The sequence below is a fragment of the Vanessa tameamea genome, chromosome 31 (assembly GCF_037043105.1).
Source record: "Vanessa tameamea isolate UH-Manoa-2023 chromosome 31, ilVanTame1 primary haplotype, whole genome shotgun sequence".
In the NCBI taxonomy this organism is placed as follows: Eukaryota; Metazoa; Arthropoda; class Insecta; order Lepidoptera; family Nymphalidae; genus Vanessa; species Vanessa tameamea.
The window spans coordinates 4,351,656-4,364,019 of NC_087339.1; the positions used below are offsets into that span (position 1 = coordinate 4,351,656).

Sequence of the window (12,364 nt, forward strand, 5' to 3'; positions counted from 1 at the left end):
GTGCGAGCCCGTCTGGGTAGGTACCACCCACTCATCAGATATTCTACCGCCAAATAACAGTACTCTGTATTGTTGTGTTCCGAAGGGTGAGCCAGTGTAACTACAGGCACAAGGGACATAACATCTTAGTTCTCAAAGTTGGTGGCGCATTGGTGATGTAAGGAATGGTTAATATTTCTTACAGCGCCTTTGTCTATGGGTGGTGGTGACCACTTACCCTCAGGTGGTTCATATGTCTTCTAACGCTATAAAAAAAATCTCACGTTTAAAAACCAGATATATTAAACACACTCACCACAAACCGTCTGCTGTTTTCGCTCGTGGGGCAACTTGACTCATTAAAACGACATCTGTCATAACCGAAGAGCGGCTGCTTCAAGGCATCCCTTTGTGCAATTTTACTGAAGACAAAAATATTAGGCGTTTTTTAAAGTGAAACAGCTTAGGGGCCATTCATTTGTTACATAATAAAACATAATCAGCCTGTAAATTTCCCACTGCTGGGCTAAGGCCTCCTCTCCCGTTGAGGAGAAGGTATGGAGCATATTCCACCACGCTGCTCCAATGCGGGTTGGTGGAATACACATGTGGCAGAATTTCATTGAAATTAGACACATGCAGGTTTCCTCACGATGTTTCCCTTCACCGCCGAGCACGAGATGAATTATAAACACAAATTAAGCACATGAAAATTCAGTGGTGCCTGCCTGGGTTTGAACCCGAAATCATCGGTTAAGATGCACGCGTTCTAACCACTAGGCCATCTCGGCTCTTTCATTTCATTCATTTGTTACGTAAGACTATTTCCGCTTGTTTTTGACCACCCCTCCCTATTATAAGAATAGACCGACCACCTCTCCGCTGTTTAATATTTACTACGTAAGAATCTAAAGGAAAAAATTAATACATGTTTGGTTTATTTTCATGTTTATGTTTCGAAGAACTTTTTGAAATATTTATTCGTAATTTCAAAGGTACTAATAATCTTTATTTTTCGGCCCGCCCGTTGCCGTGGAAATGGAAATATCATTTTATACCTATATGCATCCGAGCGAACCTCGACAATCGAACCATTTTCAAATAATTTTAACTTTGCGCATTTTTTTGACCTTACGTAAGAACTATCGAGACTCCTTCCCACCCCCTTGTAAGAAAACATAAAACATGGTCGACCCCCCTGCCCCCTAAATCGTCTTACGTAATAAACGAATGGCCCCCTAGTTATAATATCATAGCCTGTGATGCTGCTTGGAAATATGCGTGTCGCTCGAATCTATAATAAGATTCCACTGTTATTTATAACTTGACAAATAAGGCATATTACTGAATACGAGATCATATTAAAGTTACAAAAAACGTGGATTTAGTGTTTGATAATGATTTGATGATCGAAATACGATCGAAATAGTTGTAAGTGACTGTATGTCTTTGATGATAACAAAGTTCTTTAAACCTAAACCTAATGGTTTGTTTTTTTTTCGAATGGACAGTAGCCGTTGGCCAGAGTGGCCTCTACAGCGTCACCGGGCGGGTGGGCGAGTCGCAGAAGACTTAGCCGGATGTTGAGAGCCCACTGAAGGGCTCAGAGTACGCGCGTCCTAAGGGCGCCTCCTGTGAGGCCGGACCTCGGCTTAGGACGCCGTCGACGTCTGGATGGAGGACAGTGTGCTCTGAGACGCGCGGACGGCGCGGACGGTTAATAATGAACGAGGGACCTCGACCCCCCGGCGGGGTCGGTGTGTGTTAGACGTGGTTCCTAATTGGGTAGCATTCGCCGATTGATTGCATCCGTGGGGGCACCTAGAACTTAGCACGTCTATGTGTCGGACTAGAACCTAATGATGGTTGAATGGTCGTATTTTATACACATACTGGAAGTTAAACGAAACGTTAGCGCGATTCAGGCATGTACTCACTTGAAAGCCTGTCTCGCTATGATGAGGGCGTCCTCCACGGCCGCGTCCAAGAGCCTCTCGTAGTCGTGAGCGACGTGCTGCTTCTCCGTGCCCGTTATCGCGTCGTGGTGTTGCATAACTCCTGAAATATGAACTCATGTTTTACGTGTGGGTCGTTTTTTTTTATGGCGTTTGTTGCCGGACGAGCATATGGGCCACCTGATGGTAAGTCACCACCGCCCATAGACAAAGGCGCTGTAAGAAATATTAACCATTCCTTACATCACCTATGCGCGACCGACCTTGGGAACTAAGATGTTATGTCCCTTGTGCTTGTGATTACCCTGGCTCACTCACCCTTCTAACCGGAACACAACAATACAGAGTACTGTTATTTGGCTGTAGAATATCTTATGAGTGGGTGGTACCTATCCAGACGGGCTTGCACAGAGCCCTAAGTTTAAGCTTTTTTTAGTCTTATAGGTGGCAAACGTGCAGGAGGCTCACCTGATGGAAAGTGACTACCACCGCCCATGGACATCTGCAACACCGGGGGGCTTGCAGGTGCGTTGCCGGCCTTCAAGAAAAGAGTACGATCTTTTCTTAAAGGTTCCCAAGTCGTATCGTTCCGAAAACCGCCGGCGAAGGTTCCAGAGTGGTTGTGCGAGGCAGAAAATATCTTAAAAATCGCGCTGTTTTGGATTTTCGGACATCTAGGTTTCAAGTTTCAAACCGAATTTCATCAAATTCGGTTTCAGTGGTTTGGCGTGAACAACAGACAGAGTTATTTGCGCATCTATAATATTAGTATACATAATTCTCACCCATGGAACTCTTCAACTCGTTAAGCACGAAGCTGTTGTGTTCCTCCAAACCCCCCAACACTTGTAATTGTTTTAACATCTGTAAAAAAAAAAAAACATTTGCATAAAACACAACTCAAAATTAATCTCCTGTACAACAGTAACGGCAAATTTCCCACTGCTGGGCTAAGGCCTCCTGCTTGAGGAGAAAGTTAGGAGCATTGTATACACACGTGGCAGAATTTCGTTGAAATTAGACACATGCAAGTTTCCTCACCGAGCACGAAAATAAATACAAATTAAGCACATGAAAATTCAGCGGTGCTCGCCTGGGTTCGAACCCGTAATCATCGGTTAAGATGCCCGCGTTCTAACCACTCGCATTCTCCTGTACGTGTGAACTTAAACGGTCGGACCGATTTTGGTGAAACTTTTCGTATGTATTATTTCGTTAGATTTGAAATGGACCCGGTAGGTGGCACTGCGATCGAAAACTAAATGAAATTCTTATTTCAAACCAGACAAAGTCGAAACGGTTAGCTAATTTATTTTCAATCGGCAAAGATCAACTAAAAATATATTTCTAGTAATCAAATATTCAGAACGCGTAAATCTTGATATTGTAATAAGTATTACCAGAGATAGAACCCAAGCTTACCTGAAGGTAATCATTTCCCTGTCGCTCGAAGAACTTAGTTGTGGGTCGGGAGGTGAAGTAGCCCGTCCAGTACGCTGTGGGGTCACTCGCGTAGGGAAAGAAATCGTCCTGCTTCGTCGGTAGAGTCGGACTGGAATCACACACATTAGCAGCCTTTAAATTCCCCGCTGCTGGGCTAAGGCCTCCTCTCCCTTTGAGGAGAAAGTTTTTGGTGCTCCAATGCGCTCCAATTTGGCTTAGGAATACACATGTGCCAGAATTTCGTTGAAATTAGACACATCACATTCCTCACGATGTTTTCCTTCATCGAGCACGAGATGGATTATAAACACAAATTAAGCACATGAAAATTCAGTGGTGCCTGCCTGGGTTTGAACCCGAAATCATCGGTTAAGATGCACGCGTTCTAACCACTGGGCCATCTCGGCTCGTTTTATACTATGTTAACCATAAACCAATGCACTATTATATAGGGAGTTTTATTGAAATCATCTGATACTGATCGGAGTCGTCTGTAAACAATAATATCTAGTACAAGTCATTCGCATTCTGAAAGGAGTCATTCATATAAACGAGGAAGAGAAATGGACCAAATATTAAACCTTGAGGGGTCCCCATACTTACCGAAGCCCAGTACCCCGTGCCCCGATACTTACTCGGAATCTTTAACTGCTTTCAAATAGCAATCCGGTGTCGAATAAAACAGTTTAATTTTTAAACCGTCTTTTGCCGATTTCATATTCGTGTACCTGAAATATTGATTAATTCTTTAATCTATTAAACTTATTTTAAATATTAATTGTCGATCCATAAAATAAAAAGGATGCATTTACCTATACTAATATTACAAATGCTAGTAACTCTGTCGAATTCGACTTTAATGATTATTATTTTTTATGGCATTGGTTGGCGGACGAGCATATGGGCCACCTGATGGTAACTGGTCACCACCGCCCATAGACAAGGGCTCTGTAAGAAATATTAACCATTTCTTACATCACCTATGCGCCACCAACCTTGGGAACTAAGATGTTATGTCCCTTGTGCCTGTGATTACACTGGCTCACTCACCCTTCTAACTGGAACACAACAATACAGAGTACTGTTATTTGGTTGTAGAATATCTGATGAGAGGGTGGTACCTACCCAGACGGGCATGTATGAGTTTGAAGTCGAAGAAGGGAAGCTTCTTTTTATGCCTCAACCTGACGCCATACGCAAGCGAATTCGCGAGCGATAATATTCAAAGTGAGTTTCACCAAGTGTGGACGATGTCTATTATAAATGGACTAGGTAAATATTGAATTATTTAAATCATTCGGTAAACCAACTATTCTAAACGAGTTATATTTGAATCATATATTAAATTAAATGCATTAATTATTAAAACGCATGCATTTTTAATGTTACGAATGCAATTACATGCAATATCAGCTTGAAGTAACTTATTAAATACTGTATTTTTCATTCATTATAACTAGCTATCCTCCCGGTCCAATTTTATATTGGACAAGATACAAAAAGAAAAATTCTCAGCTTATCTCTGATATAATATGCTCGTATTATACATGTAAACCTTCCACTTGAATCGCTCTGTCCATTGACCAAAACCGTATTAAAGTCCGTTGCGTAGTTTAAAAGATCCAAGCGTAAAGACGGCGGAGAATTCAGATTCAAGTTACTTAGTTTGACATTGGACGTTTCAGAAACTAAAGGTTGTGACCAATTTTGACCAAGACATACATATATTCTCAAGAGAGACTAGCTTAAATTGTGCGGGACTTATTTGAGTGTGCTTAACTAACATACGGGACGGGACGAACACACGAACTGAGAGTTAAGTCTAGACTGAAGACTTTCAAACACATTACTGAGAATTATTGACAGAAAAAGATAACACACTACACCAATGAGACCGTTGTATTTAATATTAGAAACTTTTTACTCTCATTTGGGCCGTCTAGGCTGCACTGACGAGTTACATATGCCTATCCGAAGGCGATATTTTTTTTCAACGATTGGCGGGAAAATATACAAATCAAATTATTTTGGTACACAATCGTATTTGCTCCCTTGGAATTTGCGAAAAGTATAAAAAAAGACTCACTCGATCAATTTGTCTAGATTTTTGTACCACATCAACGCGTCCTGGTAGGTAAAATCACCCCCCATCGTTATAATAACGTTATTTGTCCTGAAGTTATTTCTCTGTTCTAACACGTACTTGATGAACGAGTCTATCTGTTGAATTCAAAAACATAAATCAATTTAGAAGTATTTTTTTCGACTGAAATTTAAAATGAAAATCAGTTTTTGAAAATTCAATAATTAGTATAATTGTGTTGATATATATATATATATATATATTGAAAAACAACGCCATCTAATAGGTCGCATGGAAATCAATGATTTGTCGTTTTGGAGTAATGGTTTAAGCTTGGGAGGGGGGGTTATTTGACAGGCAAAGGTCAGTCGGAAACAGCCTACAATTACTTTTGGACTAAAGTTAAATAAAAAACGCATCTCTGTTAGCTCCGTGAGCGAATGGACGTATCCTTTTGGGATAGCCGAGTTATATGAATATCTTAACCACTGTGTCCAGAATCAGTGATAATCATTGTATGTACACGAGACGCAAGGATAAGTTTAGAACGCCAAGTTTCCGACTCCGCAAAAACAGTAAATCTTTCTTAAAATTCCGCAGAAATTCGAATCATTTGTAAAAATACATTAATAAAAAAAGGCATATTAATCAATTCAAGATAAAATTATAAAAAAATATATAACTGTATTTAACTAACATAAATTTGTATTTTAAATGTTGAAAGAGTGACTACTGAGTTTCTTGCCGGTTCTTCTTTGTAGAATCTACAAACCGGTGGTAGCTTCACTTAATATAGTTCGTAAAATGAAGATTGAAAAGTTCTTGTAAAAGCCTACTTGAATAAAGTATCTTTTGATTTTGACTGTAAAGGCCAGGCAAGACGAGGATTGAAGAGCAGTTGTTGTTTATCGACCACGCATTATCTGGTCCCACTAAGAACTGGGATAAAACCCCATCTCCTTTTAAGGAATAGTTTTCGAAATTATAACACGCTGCTCCAATACGACTTGTTAGATACTTGCAACGTAGGTAGGTGTTCATGCCCCCTAAAATGTTTACTTAGTGCAAACTCCGTATAAATAATGAAACCAAATTTAACATATGTGAATTAATTCATCAAGATTCACGTGTTCCACCGACTAAGCCATTTCGAGTTCAATCAACGAACAAGCATTCTATGAAATAAAATGCTTCAGTCATACAAATATGTTTAAATTACTAATTGCTTGGGCGATATCCGAATTTTGTGACTTCGTTTTACATTACATTAGCAGCCTGTAAATTTCCCACTGCTGGGCTAAGGCCTCCTCTCCCTTTGAGGAGAAGGTTTGGAGCATATTCAACTACACTGCTCCAATGCGAATTGGTGGAATACACATGTGGCAGAATTTGAAATACACATGCAGGTTTCCTCACGATGTTTTCCTTCACCAAGCACGAGATGAATTATAAACACAAATTAAGCACATGAAAATTTAGTGGTGCTTGTCTGGGCTTGAACCCGCAATCATCGGTTAAGACATCGTTTGTGTAATGGATATGTGAGAAAGAGACGAAACGGATGTGATATTGAGGCGAGACGGCCCAGTGGTTAGAACGCGTGCATCTTAACCGATGATTTCGGGTTCAAACCCAGGCAGGCACCACTGAATTTTCATGTGCTTAATTTGTGTTTATAATTCATCTCGTGCTCGGCGGTGAAGGAAAACATCGTGAGGAAACCTGCATGTGTCTAATTTCAACGAAATTCTGCCACATGTGTATTCCACCAACCCGCATTGGAGCAGCGTGGTGGAATATGCTCCAAAACCTTCTCCTCGAAGGGAGAGGAGGCCTTAGCCCAGCAGTGGGAAATTTACAGGCTGCTAATGTAAAAATGGATGTGATATCGATATCGGTTTAACATTCGCTTCGTCTCTTTCCCACAGACGGGTTACTGTTAAGTTAAAGCGAGATAAGCGAATATTTCATGAGTTTAATTTTATCGTTGTAATGACGACTGACTGAATGACATCTGATATTCCGACGACATCCGATTTTGGATTAGTTACGACATATCGGACACATGCCTACTAGCTAGTCGTCTGCGGCTTTGCTCGCGTTGAGGACAGACAGACCTATATATAAAAGTTTTGAGGTATCTGCTTCATACCAAATCTCATCAACTTCGGTTCAGTCATTTGGCCGTGGAAGAGTTACTCTCGCATTTATAATAATAGTACAGATTGAACAGGACACAGTAACATCCTGTTAATTTGCCACTGCTGGTCTAAGGCATCCTCTCCCTTTGAGGAGAAAGTTCGGAGCAAATGCCACCACGCTGCTCCAACGCAGATTGGTGGATGGCAGAATTTCGTTGAAATTAGACACATGCAAGTTTCCTCACGATGTTTTCCTTCACCGAGCACGAGATGAATTATAAGCACAAATTCATCACATGAAAATTCAGTGGTGCTTGTCTGGGTATCACCACTGGACAACAATTTGGTGGACTTACTTTATTAATTTGTCTAGATTCGTATACCACATGCCTGCTTGCTGGTATTGGAAATCATCGCCCATCGTAACTAGGATATTACTTGTTTTATATGCTGTTGACATTTGAAGAACTTTTCGAATAAATGACGTCACCTGGTATGAGATTTAATTTTAATTAGTTCTCGATAAGTTTATCGTAGGTTACATCATTTTTATGACCTATGTGCCAACTTAGGAAATGAGATGTTATGTCCCTTGTGCATGTAGATACGCTAGCTGACTCGCCTTTGAAGCTGGAACACAACAATACATCGGACTGGGCCACAAGGGCCCGACTGGTCCCGGGACGATTTTTGGTAAAAACCATGGACGAACTTTTTTTTCGTAGTAAGGCTAAGTGCAGTGTGATCAGAGCACAGACCATAAAATTGATGATATGCATGGGAAGCAGAAGTCTCCATACCTACACGTCGTCATAAATTTGGCTCCCTGGGCCGTCGCTCTATCGCGCGCGTCCAAACGCCGATCCTTCTAAGTATTACTGCTTGGCTTTAGATGAGTACCAATCTATCAATTTTCTTTCGAGTGTTTTGGTTGTGCGTTGATAATCAGTCAGGATAATTTATTTAATGAGATACATTTGAACGAATACTCATCTATGCTATCTAAGTTGTTTAACATTTCCACTGGCAAATGTTAGCCAGATCGACAAGTGTAAGACTTGGACCGTCACCACACTTTTGCTATACTATGTGGCCATAACATCGAGACGGTAAAGTGCACTCAAAAGAGTACATATGACCCCCAGGGCTTAAGACCCCCACTATCAAGGGACATCGAAAATCTTAAACTGTATTTTTTTTATGTTTCGAGCTGTACGTCACCGAGGGCCCCAGTTGGAAACATACGAAAAAAACATATATTATAATTTTTGATACAGGGAATAGAAAAACTTAACCGTGCGCTGTACGTGCAACTGGCAGAGATCGTTACGTAAGAAAAAAGCGTAAAAAAGAACAGAACAACTTTCTTTAAAAAAAATCACACGGGATTTTTAACAACAATCATGCAAAATATTTCCTTGTTCTTTATTTAAGATAACGCAACTTCGTACCAGCATGGTGTCCAAAAACGCCGATTTTATAATTGTTTAAAATAATAATAAAAAAAAAAATCCTCCAGAAAATATTCCTCTGTTCACCTTAAGTATCAACAAATTTATGATAAATTCAGCCAATAATAAATAGACTAGTACTCAAAATGCTTCTATATGCAAAAGCCGTGCAAAAATACGCGCATGTAACTAGCATGCACTAACATGCGCTTGCATGTAACTCACTGGATAAGTTTGTCCAAATTGATGAACCACATCGCTGCGTCCTGATACTGAAAGTCTTCGCCCATTGTCACCAGTATATTATTGGTTTCATAACTTTTGGACATATTTCTGCATATTTCGATAAATGTTGCTACCTTCAAAAAACATTTCTATTTCTTTTAACCATTTCAATAATGTGCGCAAGTCTTAAACTCGAGATAATTGGTGGTAGGACTTGTGCAAACCCTGCAAGACTTAGTATTGTTGTGTTCCGGTTTGAAGGGTGAGTAAGCCAGTGTAACTACAGGCACAAGGGATATAACACCCCAGTTACCAAGATCGGTGACGTATTTGCGTTGAAAGGAATGGTAAATATTTCTTACAGAGCCAAGATTTGGCGTTATATAAATGAAAACTAAAGCTACTGTTAATACCAGAGACACGATCTTAAATCTCTAATTAAATGGTTTAATTAATTATAAGGTACAGTTCAAAGGTTCAACAATCCCCATCGCAGCCCCCTCATTACAGATACGCTTCAAGTTCATCTGAAGGGAAAAATCATTCCTATAATTTTGACTGATTTCAGCCATCACAGCAGTTGTCAAAGGCAGCCAGCGTGCGCTACCTAACTAACTCAATATACCAGGTTTCAACATTACATTTATGGAAATACTGTCCGGCGAAAGAAATGTCACATGATCACCCCCCCCCCCACCCCACGACCTACGCAAAAGCTGGAACAACTGTTTTTATTATTAAAATTTACAATTTTTGTCTGTCTCTCTGTTTGCTCCGGCTAATCTCTGGAACGGCTGGACCGATTTTGGCGTGGCTCTGTGACGGGACTTTCAGCTTATTTTAATACGAAACTCGATAAATCTTGAAGACCGAGACGATAGATGGCGTTGTTAATAACTTTGTCTATTAGAACAAAACAATAAGGCTTAATATACACGAGGCAAGTTGGTGTAGACAAATAAAAATCGCATATGACTCGTACCGGCACCCCATCGATCAGATCATAGCACTGTCGGATTCGGAACTTTTTCATCTTCCTGCCCTTATCCCAAATTTATTTGGGGTCGGCGCAGCTTGCCTTCTTCCATACTTCTCTGTCTGACGTCATCTCACGAGTAACATTATTTCTAACCATATCGTCTTTCACACAATCCATCCATCGTTTCTTTGGTCGTCCCCTACCTCTGTATCCTCTCTCCAAACTCTGAACTTATGATCCCTTTTTATCTAAGCTCGCTGAACCAAAATTGATCAAACTCAGTTCAATGGTTTGGTCCTGAACGAGCAAAAGACATACAGACAACAGACAGACAAACAGAAAGCAGCGGTGGGGGCCGATTTGCGTACGTACACATTCCGTCCAATCACGGCAGCCCATATACAACTGAGATCCAATAGACGACAAGCATGAACTGACGCACCAATCGCGTGCAGCCTGGGCGCCCCCGGCTCCTTCATTCCTCAAAAGAGACCAACCAGCGCCTACTGCACAGATCAAGGTTGTGCTCACGACACATACCGCCATATATTCAATACAGATGTTAATTTACAAAATGCTCCTTTGAACGTTGACGTTTGACGCGGCAGGGATGCGGTCCCTTTACTTTTCACGTGCGATCATTACTCGTCAAGACTTAAGTTAATTTATTGAATTAAAATATCGTAGTCTAGTAATAATCGATTCATACCCTCGTTTCGACGTTGAACATGGGCGAGTTGGGATCGTCAATAATCGGTTCGTCATCGCAGAGCACGTCGAAACAGAAGCCCGGTGGAGGGGAGTAAGTGTTGTAAAGTGCACCCGTGAAAATGTCTGAGGATTTACCTGAAAAATTAACAAAAATACAGTGTAGCCCATACATATGCATTTAGAAAACATTCAAATCTAACACGCAACGAATCAAACATCCTTAAACTCACCTAAATCATCATCCCCCCTCCACAGCATTTCCATACGTTTTTGCTTCAGCCTCGCTCTTTTATCCTGGTAGTCTATCCTACCTAGAAATAGACCGTCATATCCCATCGCTGCCAGCAAGGATGCGAATTCACGGGAATGACCGAATGGATCTATCTGCCATCCCACGCGTGGCATCGCACAAGGACCGAAGGTTTCATTCAGCTTTCTAAAACATTCAACGGTGTGAATGTACGAATATTTTAATTTTAAACAAATTTAATATAACTAAAATAAGAGCCTGCACATCCAGGGCCGGATCTACCGCATGGCTTTCTGGCCTTCAGCCCAGGGCCCCGTGGACTCAAGGGGCCCCCAGATAAGTCAAGTCAAAGTCAAAAACAGATGATAATGAGAAAGAATCCATAACTTTATTAAATTAAACTGATCGTATGGTTCGCAGCCCTGCGAGTCCTGCAATTAATCAAACCCATTCAATTAATTTAATTCAAATCTACGTTCAGATATGTCTTAGTTGGCCCCCTAAGTAGTGTTAGCCCAGGGCCCCCTAAACTTACGGTCCGGCCCTGTGTACATCTCAACTGATAATACTCTTCTAGGACACCCGGTAAAATAAAATACGAAGTTGTTCTCGCTGTGTAATAATAAATAATAATCGACTGACACTGAATGAATAAATTAAAAATTCCGTTTAAATTAAAACAAAAAAATTAAAAAAAAAAAAATCTATATAAAACCGTATACGATAGAAAGAGACAGAGCCATAGAGAAAGAAAGATATAGGTCGTCTGGTCGCGTAACCATTTCTCACAGTTCACTCTACTGTAAGCGTACACGAACTTCATTCCAAAGAACTGCCTTTACGTAACCAAACTCACCCCTCGCAAGTTTGATTCGTACGTCCGTCATTATGTCCGTATTTAATACATAATATCAAGTGAGAGCGACTTCATTCCAACCCGGTATCCCGTGACACATTTGACTCGATACATTCTTGGACATGAATATAAATTCTGATCCGAAATTGAAGATCATCAGGACGTGGCTTTAGCTGTTGGAGAGACGTGAGCTACTGGTCTGATCATTCATAATTCATAGTCATGTTACCAGGCCTGATGCTGCAGCGTCATCGCATCACCAGTATCGTATTTGAGCTCATCGACATGGTC

At 40.7% G+C, this 12,364-nt stretch overlaps 1 protein-coding gene across 3 annotated transcripts in view; it reads right to left on the minus strand.

Annotated features, from left to right (window-relative positions):
• LOC113393735 (lysosomal alpha-mannosidase-like) overlaps nucleotides 1–12,364 on the minus strand; it is a 32,019-nt gene that overhangs the window by 4,044 nt on the left and 15,611 nt on the right. The window contains exons 6-13 of one of the 3 annotated variants that reach the window (XM_064220128.1): nucleotides 11,198–11,403; nucleotides 10,966–11,102; nucleotides 7,958–8,091; nucleotides 4,013–4,105; nucleotides 3,357–3,486; nucleotides 2,720–2,798; nucleotides 1,917–2,037; nucleotides 296–401 (exon numbers count right to left, since the gene is read on the minus strand). In XM_064220128.1, coding sequence (XP_064076198.1) covers nucleotides 296–401; nucleotides 1,917–2,037; nucleotides 2,720–2,798; nucleotides 3,357–3,486; nucleotides 4,013–4,105; nucleotides 7,958–8,091; nucleotides 10,966–11,102; nucleotides 11,198–11,403 — 1,006 coding nt within the window. Of the gene's footprint in view, nucleotides 1–295; nucleotides 402–1,916; nucleotides 2,038–2,719; nucleotides 2,799–3,356; nucleotides 3,487–4,012; nucleotides 4,106–5,463; nucleotides 5,598–7,957; nucleotides 8,092–9,277; nucleotides 9,412–10,965; nucleotides 11,103–11,197; nucleotides 11,404–12,364 lie in introns of all 3 variants that reach the window. The other 2 variants (XM_064220126.1, XM_064220127.1) reach the window with 2 other exon arrangements.